Here is a 12,451-nt window from a genome sequence, read left to right as displayed (position 1 = left end):
TCTCACATCTCTGTTTAAAACTCACAAGGCTGCCCTAAAATTCCAACCTCCCTACTCCTGCCCACTTTCTTACCCTACTCATCCTCCTAGGAGTTCTGGACTTTTCTCCTCCTACCACCAGTCTTTTTATTCATTCTTCTATTATAGAAATTGTCCTACCATTTTGTAACAGTTTATTTTATATTACTTTCTCCCTGGATTGTGACTTCCTGTGGGAAAATATTTCAGTGATTGTAGATTTCCTAAGCACTTAATAAATGTTCAATGATTATAAGAACAAATGAATCCACGACTAGTATATACAGTTACCTTCCTCTGTAGGTTCTAAGATAAGAACAGAATCACAGGATGGTGGCCTCTAAGTGATATTTATTGGCTTCATAGTACTTGTAATTTTGTCAAAAATATTTACCTGTTTCTTGTGTTTTTATATTCTGGAGCTCTAACTGGTGCACTTTCTGAAGTTCCTTGATCTTTTCCTCTTGAGCAGAAATAAGTTCCTCTTTAAGACTACAAAGAGCTTTATCTTTTTCATTTTCCATATATTCACGAACCTGATCCACATGAGTTGAATAAACCAGAGAGAGGCATATGCGCTGAGCTTCCATCTGGAGCTTTAAATCATTCTTAAAAGTGAATGCATATACACATTACATTTTTTTAAAATGATAAATCATTTAACTTCTATTTTCTTACATATACTGAACAATGGGGAAAATATATAAAATTATAGTTTAAAATGTCATATAAGTGAAGTCTAATTTAATTTTTCATTTTTTATTCTGATGCATTGATCAACATCTTTCAAGGAAAGTAGCACAATGCTCTCATTAGATCAACTTTACGGTAAATTTTGATATTTTGTATGACTTTATCTTTGATTTCTCCTTAAAAATAGTACATTGAATATAATAAATACAAAGAATAATGTAATAAACAATTATGTATTCATACCCCAAATTAAGAAATACTAACATTTTGTCTTTTTTTCCATTTCTCTGCTCCCTACATGCTTTTTTGGTTTAGAATGAAATATAAAATTTAATCCACTGTATTCTCATTCCTACTTCCCATAAAACAATCATTATCACAAATTAGTTGCAAGTCCACTCCCTCCATTCCTTATACTATCACTTCTCAATACATCTGTAAACAATGTACTATATTTGATGTTCTAATAATTTACATTCCACTTCCAATAAATTCAATTTTAAAAATAAACTATCTACATAAATGGTGCATAATGGCATTTAATTTACGAACTACTTTTCGCATTCAATATGCTTCTGAGAGTTATCCATGAGGTACAGGTTGTTACTTGAACTGTAGTATAGTATATATGAATATACCACAATTTGCTCATTTCCTTTCTGGAGATCAACTGGATTATTTCAAATTTTTGATGCTTCAAAACAGCAATAACTCTTATACACATACCCTTATACCAGGGGTAGTCAACCTTTTCATACCTACCGCCCACTTTTCTATCTCTTTTAGTAGTAAAATTTTCTAACTGCCCACCGGTTCCACAGTAATGGTGATTTATAAAATAGGGAAATAACTTTACTTTATAAAATTTATAAAGCAGAGTTACAGCAAGTTAAAGTATATAATGGTAATTACTTACCAAGTACTTTATATTGGATTTTCACTAAGTTTGGCAGAATAAATCTTTATAAAACAACTTACTATAGTCAAAACTATCTTTTTATTTGTACTTTGGTTGCTCCACTACCGCCCACCATGAAAGCTGAAATGCCCATTAGTGGGCGGTAGGGATCAGGTTGACTACCACTGCCTTATATAAATATTTTTTTTTTTTAGCGAGAGCAGAGAGACAGAGAGAGACAGACAGACAGGAAGGGAGAGATATGAAGCATCAACTCATAGTTGTAGCACCTTAGTTGTTCATTGATTGCTTTCTCATATGTGCCTTGACCAGAGGGGGACACAGCAGAGCAAGTGGCCCTTGCTCTAGCCAGCGACCTCGGGCTTCATGCCAGCGACCATGGCGTCATGTCTATGATCCCATGCTCAAGCCAGCAACACTACCCTCAAGCTGGTGAGATCGCAAACAAGCCGGATGAGCCCACGCTCAAGCTAGTGACCTTGGGGTTTCGAACCTGGATCCTGTGTCCAAGCCGACACTCTATCCACTGCGCCACTGCCTGGTCAGGCACTAATGGAGTGGTTCTCAAACTTTAGCACATACATCAGATCTGGAGTGCTTATTAGAATATATTGCTGGGCCCTTCCCCCAGAATTTCTAGTTCTGGGTCTGAGAATTTGAATTTTAACCAGTTTCCAAGTGATACTGATGTTGCTGGTCAGGGACCACGCTGAGAACCACCAAGAAATGTAATTTCTGGATAGTAGCTAATGCACATTAACTATATTAGATTTTACCAAATTATTTTTTATTTAACTGTACCAATTTACATTGACATTAGCAGTGTATGTGAGTACTCATCGCCTCCCTAGCCCCACCACACTTTATACTGAGACTTATTTTGCAATCTAATAGGAAGAAAATTGTTTTATTGTTATATGTTATAAGGTTAAAAGTATCTTTTCATGTTTATTAGCCATTTTGGTTTCCTATTCTGAAACAAATGTCTATACATATCCTTAATTTGTATAATTTTGACCCTCTTTGTATATTACATATTCTTCACACCTTCTTGATATGAATCCTATTTTTACTCTATGTGGAAAACATCTAATCCCAATACTTTAACTTGTTTTGTGGTATTTGTAAAACAGACGTAATAACATTTTTAAATCTTTACCCGTGTATTTTTGTCATTAAAAGTCCTTCCTTATCAAGATCCTAATTTGATTTTATGTTAACATCTTTGACTAACCTGGAGTTATTTTATTCTACAGGGTTAGGATCTAATTCTCTAACTCCCCAAACATCAAAATGATATTTTCCAAAGAAGCACTCATTAAACACCAAAGACTTGACCTGCTGATTTGGCTTCTCTCACCTCACTCAAGTCTGCGTGAGTACCACCTGAGGTCTCCCCTGACCTGCCCTTCATAAGAAAAGCATGCACCAACCCACTTCTGTAGATGTGTTTCCTTATACTATAATTGTTAGTTTCTTCGTTGCATTTCTTACCATTTGACGTTATGCATTTGTCAGTTTTATTTCATGTCTAGCTCCTCTGATATATAAGCTTTCTTCTTTATTGCCTATTTTTATTCACTATTATATCCTCAATATCTAGAATACTAGAGGCTCATTAAATTATATTAAATAAATGTTAATTTGCAGGGCCTCTTCTTTCACATATTAAAATTTCACAAACACCTGGTTATGTTTCTGGGTTTTCCACTAAACTCCACTCATCTCCTACTCCATCCCAGCATCAAAACCACACTATTATGATTTTTTAATGTCTTCCTATCAGATAAAATTAATTTTCCAGGACTGTTTTAGCTGTTCTTGAATATTTACTCTTCAGCATAATTTTAGAATCAATTTTTCAAGCTCCATGAAAAACCTCATTGGAATTTTCATTGGAACTACAGTGAATATAGAGATTAACTTGAGTGAAATTACATTTCTGTGTTATATCACTATCAACACAGTATGTATCGCCACACAGGCAGGTCTTGAGGTACGTCGATGTTTCATAATTTTCTTAAGCTCAAAACATCTTATGTAGGGTTTAAAACTTGTCTCTTCTGTTCAAATCCTCTCTTATATCTTGTCATACTGCATGGGACAGTAACTACAAGACAATGTTAAAACAGTAAAGTTCATAGTGGGCATCCTAGCCCTACACCTGATTTTAATAGAAATGCTTCTAAATTTCACGGAGGGGGGCAGAGAAAGAGACAGGGAGACGAGAAGCATCAACTCGTAGTTGCTGCACTTGAGTAGTTCACTGATTACTTCTCGTATGTGCCTTGACCAGGGGGCTCCAGCAGAACCAGTGACCCTTTGTACATGCCAACAACCGTGGGATCCTGTTGATTTCACGCTAAAGCCAGCAACCCTGTGCTCAAGCTGGTCAGCCTACACTCAAGCCAGCGACTTCAGGTTTTTGAACCTGGGACCTCAGCGTCCCAGATTGATATTCTAGCCACTGTGCCACCACCAGTCAGGCATGATTTCTTAGTTTTTTAATTTATAAATGAATTTTTATAATTATGGATTCTTTCCCAGCATCTATTAAAATGATAATGGTTTCCTCTTAGTATGACTGCATGAATGTAGAGGTTATATTAATAGATTTTTTTTCACATGTTGAACTGTGTTTCCATTCCTTGGAATAATCGGCTAATATTTTATCTAGGGTTTTTGCAACTATACTCATAATTGAGATTATTAGTCTGTAATTTTATTTTCTTATACCATTCTTGTCAAGTCTTGGTATCAATATTATACCAGCCTCCTAAAATATACTGGGTACTGATTCTTCCTCCCTCCCTTCCTTCCTCTTTCGTAGTATTTTAGTAATTTGTTCTTTGAAGAGCTGATACACCCACTTATAAAACGGTCTCAGTGAATATTTTTGGTTGGGAAAGAGTGTAAATTTGACTATTTCAAATGCTTAAATGGATATTGTTTTTTCCCCAGATTTTTGCATTTCTATTTGAGTTAGTGACAATTTGTATTTTCCCAGAAAACCATCTAGTTTATATTTTCAAATTACTGACATAGGCTATTGAATAGTATTCTTTTATGATTCTTAAAAACTCCACGATACCTGTACTTAAGTCACTTTCATTCTTCATTGATCATTCTCTCAGAGGTTTGTCAAATACCTTCACCTTGCTAATCTTTTCAAAGAATAAGCTTTCAATATCATTAAAAACTCTTCCCCTTTTGGTTATTCCAACTTTGCTTATTTTTGTTCCTAATTTTATTTCCTTCCTTCTACTTTCTTTGAGTGTGTTACTTTGTTATTCTATTAAATAGCCTAATAATTTTTAATATTTGTTTGTAAAATTGCTATAAAGCTAAAAACTGTCCTCTGCATGGCATGTTCCATGCATTCTGGATTACTTTTTCAAATATATTCTTGGCTCTTCTCATGCATTTATTCCTCTAGATGAACTGTAAACCAAATAAATCAAATTTCAAAAACTTTTCATTATAATTTTGATTAGAATTATATGTCTTATGGATTTTTATAGAGCTGACATTTTAAAATATTAAATATCTCCCATTGAGAAAATAGTTTTCTCACTTATGTCTCATGTCCTTCGTTAAGGACACTTGTTTATATTGTTCTTACACTTTCCTGATTTTTTCATATTTATCATACATTAAAGCTTTTCAGTTCATTTGCTTAAATTTTCTAGGTATGTCATTATTACATCTGTTAATTATTACAACTATGTGTTTCTCCAATTATACCACAAACCTTTTTGTCTCTGCATTGGTTAGGACCTATGGATCAATGATGAATAGCCAGTGACAAAAGCTATCCTGATCTTGTTCCAACTCCAACATGAAGGCCTACGCTGCTTCACTGTTGGTTTTTAATAAACTGGCTTTGTTTTGTTTACTTTTCCTTTTATTCACTCATTTTAAAATTTTTACTAACTGCCTATCATGTGTCATTGTTCTAGTCCCTAAGGATACAGCAGACAGGGTCCTTGATTTCAAGAAGCTGATATTCTAGTGGTTCTTCTTGTAGTTTTTAAGGTCCAAGACTCTTTTTTCTTTTCTTTTCTTTTTTTTTTCCAAGAGAGGCAGGGAGAGAGACAGGAACATTGAGCTGCTCCTGTATGTACCCTGATCAGGTAATCAAACTGGTAACCTTTGCACTCCGGGGACGATGTTTCAACCAACCATGGTATCTCACCAGAGCTTTGTTTCTGTTTATTTTGTTTGTTAGTTTTTTAAGAGATAGAGGATGAGAGAGAGGGGTGGAGGAAGGGAAGTATTCATTTGTTGTTCCAGTCAGTCATGCATGCATTCACTGGTTGCTTCCCATGGGTGCCTGACCAGGGACCTAACCTGCTACCTTGTCATTTCACGATGATGCTCTTACCTGACTGCGCTAACCAGCCAGGCCTCCCAATATCTTTTTCAATTTTCATTACTATCTTCAATTTTACACAAACACACTTTAATCCATGTTGTCCCCAAGCATCAATAATCAATCTTATCAGTAACATTTCTGCCACTCTCCCATTTCCTTGTACTTCATCAGTGACAAGATTTCTTTGAGGTCTTTATTTTTCTCCTGGTCAAAATTCCTAATTATATTAAAATAGTAAGGAAAAATACTTCAAAATTGTTTGTTACCCAACCAAAAAGCCCGTCAATAGATGACTGGATAAAGAAGATGTGGCACATATACACTATGGAATACTACTCAGCCATAAGAAATGATGACATCGGATCATTTACAGCAAAATGGTGGGATCTTGATAACATGATACGAAGTGAAATAAGTAAATCAGAAAAAACCAGGAACTGCATTATTCCATATGTAGGTGGGACATAAAAGTGAAACTAAGAGACATTGATAAGAGTGTGGTGGTTACGGGGGGAGGGAGGAAAGGGAGAGGGAAAGGGGGAGGGGAAGGGGCACAAAGAAAACTAGATAGAAGGTGACAGAGGACAATCTGACTTTGGGTGATGGGTATGCAACATAATTGAACAAGATAACCTGGACTTGTTATCTTTGAATATATGTACCCTGATTTATTGATGTTGCCCCATTAAAAAAATAAAATTATTTAAATAAAAAAAATTGTTACCTTTAATTATTAAATAAAAAACTCAACACCTGCATTTATTTTAGTTTCTGTGAAAGATATATATTCTATTTATTAAGCAGAAATAAATATATTCTATTTATTATTCCTGCAGTGGCATTATTTTTCTGTGGCCTTAGCATCATTTCTAAGCATATTTAGATTGCTCGTGTCACTGTTGTATAAAATATTGCTCAATTTCTTCTGTGAGCTCCTTCACACACACATACTTCACTCTCCTCCCTATGAATAGGGGGTTTGTCTTGGTAGCGATGATTAAGCAGGGAGAGTTTATGGCCTTGCCTCTCTTCACTTCCTGTTATGTCAAGGAGAAGGTATTAAACATCACTGAAAATGTCTTTAGTAGAGAAATAAAATTCTTATTGAAAAAAATTTGACCATTCAAATTCAGGCCCTCTCCTAATAATGCTTTTTAAAAATATTTAAATGACTTCTGGTATTTTTAGGAATAATAAGATTAAAACCAGTTTATGGTTTTGAAAACAATTCCAGATATTTAAAAAAGCATTAATAGTTATGCAATTTGAATTTAACTCTAAATTATTAAAATGATAAACACCTTCACATTTGCTATATCACAAATATGAACATTATTAGAGTAATAAAGAGAAAACTTTCCAGTGGCTTCCTACTGTATACAGAGTAAAATATCAACATATTACAAAATTTGTAAGGCTTTCTAAGATCTGGTCTCTTAGCTTTTTCTTCAAACTCTTCCTCTACTCTCCCTCTCAAAATCAACTAAACACAGCTTCATTCTGTAACTCAAAGTCATCTATGTCTTCACAATAGCTCTCACTCCCATGTGGCATGCTCCTCCCTGTCATTCAGATCTCAGTTCAAGTGTCAACTCCTTCAAAAGACCTTTCCTGACCAGCTTATGTAATGCTGCCACCATCACTACTCATCATTTTCTATCGCATTATGTTTTATTTTCTCCCCGCCCCCTTTTTTTCTTTATTTAAGCTGGAAACGGGGAGAGACAGTCAGACTCCCGCATGCGCCCGACCGGGATCCACCCGGCACGCCCACCAGGGGCAACGCTCTGCCCACCAGGGGGCGATGCTCTGCCCCTCCGGGGCGCGCGTCGCTCTGCCGCGACCAGAGCCACTCTAGCATCTGGGGCAGAGGCCAAGGAGCCATCCCCAGCGCCCAGGCCATCCTTGCTCCAATGGAGCCTTGGCTGCGGGAGGGGAAGAGAAAGACAGAGAGGAAGGGGGGGGGGGGGATGGAGAAGCAAATGGGCACTTCTCCTATGTGCCCTGGCCAGGAATCAAACCCGGGTCCCCCGCACGCCAGGCCGACGCTCTACCGCTGAGCCAACCGGCCAGGGCCATGTTTTATTTTCTTGATAGGATTTATAACTATTTCTAACTACTCTACTTGTTTCTTGATATACTGCCTGCTTCCTCGCTAGAATATATGCTGAGAGCAGCAATCTTCTTTCTCTTGTTTGCCACTATACTTCTATACCTGGCAAGAGATTCAAGAAATACTTGTTAAGTAATGAAGAAACACATAAAGCCTGACTTAGCATCTTTATGTTACAAGATACCCAGCAAAATTTTCTGGTTATTTCAAATATTAGTCCCTAGCAAATATAAATTGTTAGGAGTGATCTATTATTATGACATGCATTCTTTACCTGTGTCTAGGATTAATACTTTTTTCCCCTTGTAGATATAACAATACTCGAAGAATATTCTAGGACTTAAATTGAGATTTTTTTTTTTTCAGGGAAATATAGTTTCATAACTACTGAACAACTATATAGAATACTTTAAAGTTTAAGAGTTAATTTTCCATTGGGAACCTTAAAAACACCAGTATGAAATAAACGTCTGAAACCAATCTTTGAGATTGTAACAAAATAGTAAAAAGTAACCTTTCTATAGCATTCTCAACAAAGTTATTTAAACTCTTGCCTTTCCAAAGAAAATGTAAAACCATTACTATTTTTTTATTTATTGAACAGAATGTACAACATAAATGAACAGAAAGCAAGCCAACAGTGTTTTTAAAAAAACAGATAAAAGAAATAATAAATGATAGACTCAAATGAGAATTATAGTATAGGGTTCACTTTCATTTTCCAGCAAGGAGGTTAATTTATCTTTCAGGAAGATAAGAGCTTTTTTTTAGTATGAAATGTACATTAGCAATGTGATTTAGCTAATAAGTAAATGAGTAAACATACCTGCTCTGACTTAAGTACACTAAGCTCCTGCTGATGTTTATCATTTTCCCTTGGCTCAGTCATCCCAAGTGACAATTCCTCTGTCGCTGTTGGCAACTGGTCCAGAAACAACTGCTCGTCTGTGCTTTCTTTTCCAGTTGTCAGATTTTCAAAAGGTATTTTTTCATCCTCCATTATTTTTGATTCACCAAAATTGTTATTTATTTTAGAAACTGATCCTCCAGAATCCCTGCTTATCATAGTCACAACTCCATCTTTTAAAGAGCTCAACTGGACATCACATCCACTTACATTTTCTGTCCTATTATGGTTAATTATGATCTCTAGCTCTCTACACCTCAATAAAACTTGCTCTTTCTCTTGCTTTAAAGATTTAACTTCTTCACTTAGAAAATGAATTTCACCATGTTTCTGTTTTAATTGTTCAGAAAGATCAGACAGTCTCTCTGACAGTTCTAATTTTTCTCGCTTAGTTACCTCAAGTTTTTCCATAAGTTCTGTTGTATCTTTCTCAACAACCTCACCAATTTCCAGTGGTTCTGCTATAGAATTTTTGCTGTCATCAAAGATTAAACTTTTCATTTTTGTTGTAGTTAGGTTTATTCTTTGCAAATGATGAAGCTCTTCACTAAGTGCTTTAAGCTTACTTTTATACTCTACCTCTTGTTTATTTTTAGTGTCTTCTAAATCATTTTTTGCTTTGAGAAGGCAAGCATAATCATCTTGTAACTCTTGATAGTTAACTTCAAATTTTTTTTCAGCAAATGAAAAAGTGTTCCTTTGCTTCTCAATCTCTTCAGTTAGCTGAATACATTGTTTTTTGAGGTCCTCATTTGCCTCCGTCAGTTTTCCTATTTCTTTTTGCCAGCTACCATCTTTGAACCTGGATTTAATGGAGTCCAGGAAAATTAATCTTTCCTCCTGGCTAACAGGAGTACAGATTTTCAACATGTCTTCAAGGGCTTTTTTTTCATCTTTAAGAATGCTATTCTCTGCTTCAAGTTGCACAAATTTTTCTTGAAGGTCATCCTCTTTTTCCTTCATTTGTTTCTCCAATAATTCAGTTTTAAGTTGTAACTCTTGAACTTCTTGTTCGAGTGTGCCCTTTTCCTTCTCTTCTCGTCTGAGTATTTCAATTTCTTTTTGAAGTTCATTGATTTGAAGAGTCATTTCTTCTGACTTTGAATTCATAAGGGACTGCTGTACATCTTTTAGCTTTGAAATTTCTAAAATTAATTGGTTCTGATTAGTTATCAAGTTGTCTTTTTCAAACTGCATGGTTTCTATCTTTTGACTCATTTCATTCTGTAAGCCATCTATTTGCTGTTTATAGTGACTGACTAATTTATCTTTCAGTTTTTCAATATTTATTCGATGTTCAATATCTAAATCTTCCTTTAGTTTGGAAAGTTCCTCTTCATGACTAAACAGAAGCTGCGTTCTTAGTCTCTCTAATTCTGCTTCTTGTGATTCAGCCATTCTGTCTAACACAGCATCCTTTTCTTTCTCCAACATTTCAAGTTTTATCTTATAATTTGTAACTTCAGCTTCATGTTTTAATTCAAGTTCCTTCCTGGATTCTGATGCAGCTACAATCTCAGCTTTCAAATCTTCCACTGTACTAAGGGACTTATGTGCTTCATTGAGTTTACTTTCTTGGTCAGCTATTGTCTGTCTAGCTCTCTGAATTTGGTCCCTCAAAAAGCTCAATTCCTCAAAAAGGTCTTCAAGCTGTCTTTGTAAAGCAGACTTTTCTCCTGAAAGTATTCCTAGTTCTTTTTTGAGTTTTTCCTTTTGAGAGTTAGTATCTTCTAATTTTATATTCAGTTCACTTAGTGCCATATTCATTAACTTTATTTCATCTTCATTGACTGTAACATTTGGACATGATCTTAAAGCATTTTCCATTTCTTCCTTATGCTGTGTTTTCAGTTCGTCTACCTGTGCCAGGTGCTGTTTTATTAACTCCTGCTTCATCTGCACTATCTGCTGCCCGTACATCTCATCCAGCTCTGCCCGGAGCTGTTCTAACTGTCTTTCTTTTTCCTGTTCCATTCTTTGTAGTATATCAGTTTCAAATTGGCTATCTTTATGGTTTTTCTTCTGAAGTTCTTCAACTGTCCCCATTAATTGTTTTATTTCCTCAGAACACTGTCTTTCCTTTTGCTTGGAATTAGTTAGCTCTAAACTCATATTTTTTATCTCTTGGTTCTTTTGTACAACCTGTTCTTGTAATTCTTCCAATAATTTGTCAGCAGCTATAATTTTATCCTTTAGCTCAAGAGTTGTTTTTTCTTTCCCAATTATTTTTGTATTTAATTCTTTGATGATTGCCTCTTTTTCTTTTATTTCTTTATTTGAGCTTTCTACCTTTTTATCTTGTTCCTGAAAAAAAAAATGAAAATATAAAAATGACATTTTAGTTCCTGGCTACTAATGTCACTTAATCCCATTACCAAAAGAGTAATATTTTTATATAGTTCTATAAAAAGTGATTGTTGGGCCTATCCCTCAATTCTTCCTAAGTCAACGAGACAAAGGACTTATTTACCCAGCACTACTTGTGAGCAAACATTACAATAATATGGCTTTCTTGAGAAGAAGTAATTTTCTTATATTGTAATAATGAAAAGTTTTAACATAAAAAGTCAGTAAATTTAAGCCTGGCCTGTGGTAGCGCAATGAATAAAGCATCAACCTGGAACGCTGAGGTCATCGGTTCAAAAGCCTGGGCTTGCCTGGTCAAGGCACATATGGGAGTTGATGCTGCCTGCTCCTCCTGCCTTTCTTTCTCTCTCTCTCCTGTCTCTCTCAAAATGAATAAAATCTTTTAAAAAAGTGAGTAAATTTAAAATTTGTCTAAACTATTATATATATTTTCATCTTTCTTACCAACTGATCAACATTCTAACTATTCAGTATTTTCTATAGCTAGAGTATTTATTTATTATGTACTCTTTATAGAAGAAAGTATTAAAAACCAAGGTTCCTCTCATGTATTCTAACAACCTGAAGGTGTTTGATGGGCAGTTGCCTTAACTTCATTTCTGGGGCTTAGAAATTTAGGAATATGCAACACTTAAGTTGCATAGACTTAGATGAGATGCAAGACAACCACACAATTTATGGCATATTAACTTGATCCTACACTTCTGGTTTAAATAGAGATTTGAAAGCAGGACTGATACTTTTTCTTGGTTTGGGATTCTATTTTGGAAGTATTGAATATATAGATAAGCCTAAACCCAGCACACATGTCCAAGCTGTGATTATAATAATCACACTCATTCATAGGAGTTTTCTACCAAAAGAGAGTCCAGCAGAAGCCCTGGAGATGAAGTGAAGCTTTGCCTCTGTTACTCTGAGTAGTTAAGGGTTAGAGTTCCAAGAACAAAGAAAAAAGTGAAATCCACAGAATGGGACAGAATATAAATAGGTAAGCTATATCACCTTAAGGAAAGAAAAGTCCAAGGCCAAGTGGACTTAAAGGCACCTTGAATGAATATA

General features: G+C 35.2%; 1 protein-coding gene across 8 annotated transcripts in view; it reads right to left on the bottom strand.

The window, feature by feature from the left end:
* The window catches only part of AKAP9 (A-kinase anchoring protein 9), a 171,989-nt gene that overhangs the window by 122,761 nt on the left and 36,777 nt on the right, over window positions 1-12,451 (bottom strand). For all 8 annotated transcript variants that reach the window (XM_066239573.1, XM_066239580.1, XM_066239574.1 and 5 more), the window contains 2 exons: window positions 8,945-11,329; window positions 413-626 (listed from right to left, as the gene is read on the bottom strand). In XM_066239573.1, coding sequence (XP_066095670.1) covers window positions 413-626; window positions 8,945-11,329 — 2,599 coding nt within the window. The remainder of the gene's footprint in view (window positions 1-412; window positions 627-8,944; window positions 11,330-12,451) is intronic.

Source organism: Saccopteryx bilineata, chromosome 7 (assembly GCF_036850765.1).
Source record: "Saccopteryx bilineata isolate mSacBil1 chromosome 7, mSacBil1_pri_phased_curated, whole genome shotgun sequence".
NCBI classification, from domain to species: domain Eukaryota; kingdom Metazoa; phylum Chordata; class Mammalia; order Chiroptera; family Emballonuridae; genus Saccopteryx; species Saccopteryx bilineata.
Note: the sequence above shows the minus strand (reverse complement) of the source record. Positions and strands in the feature narration are given on the sequence as shown.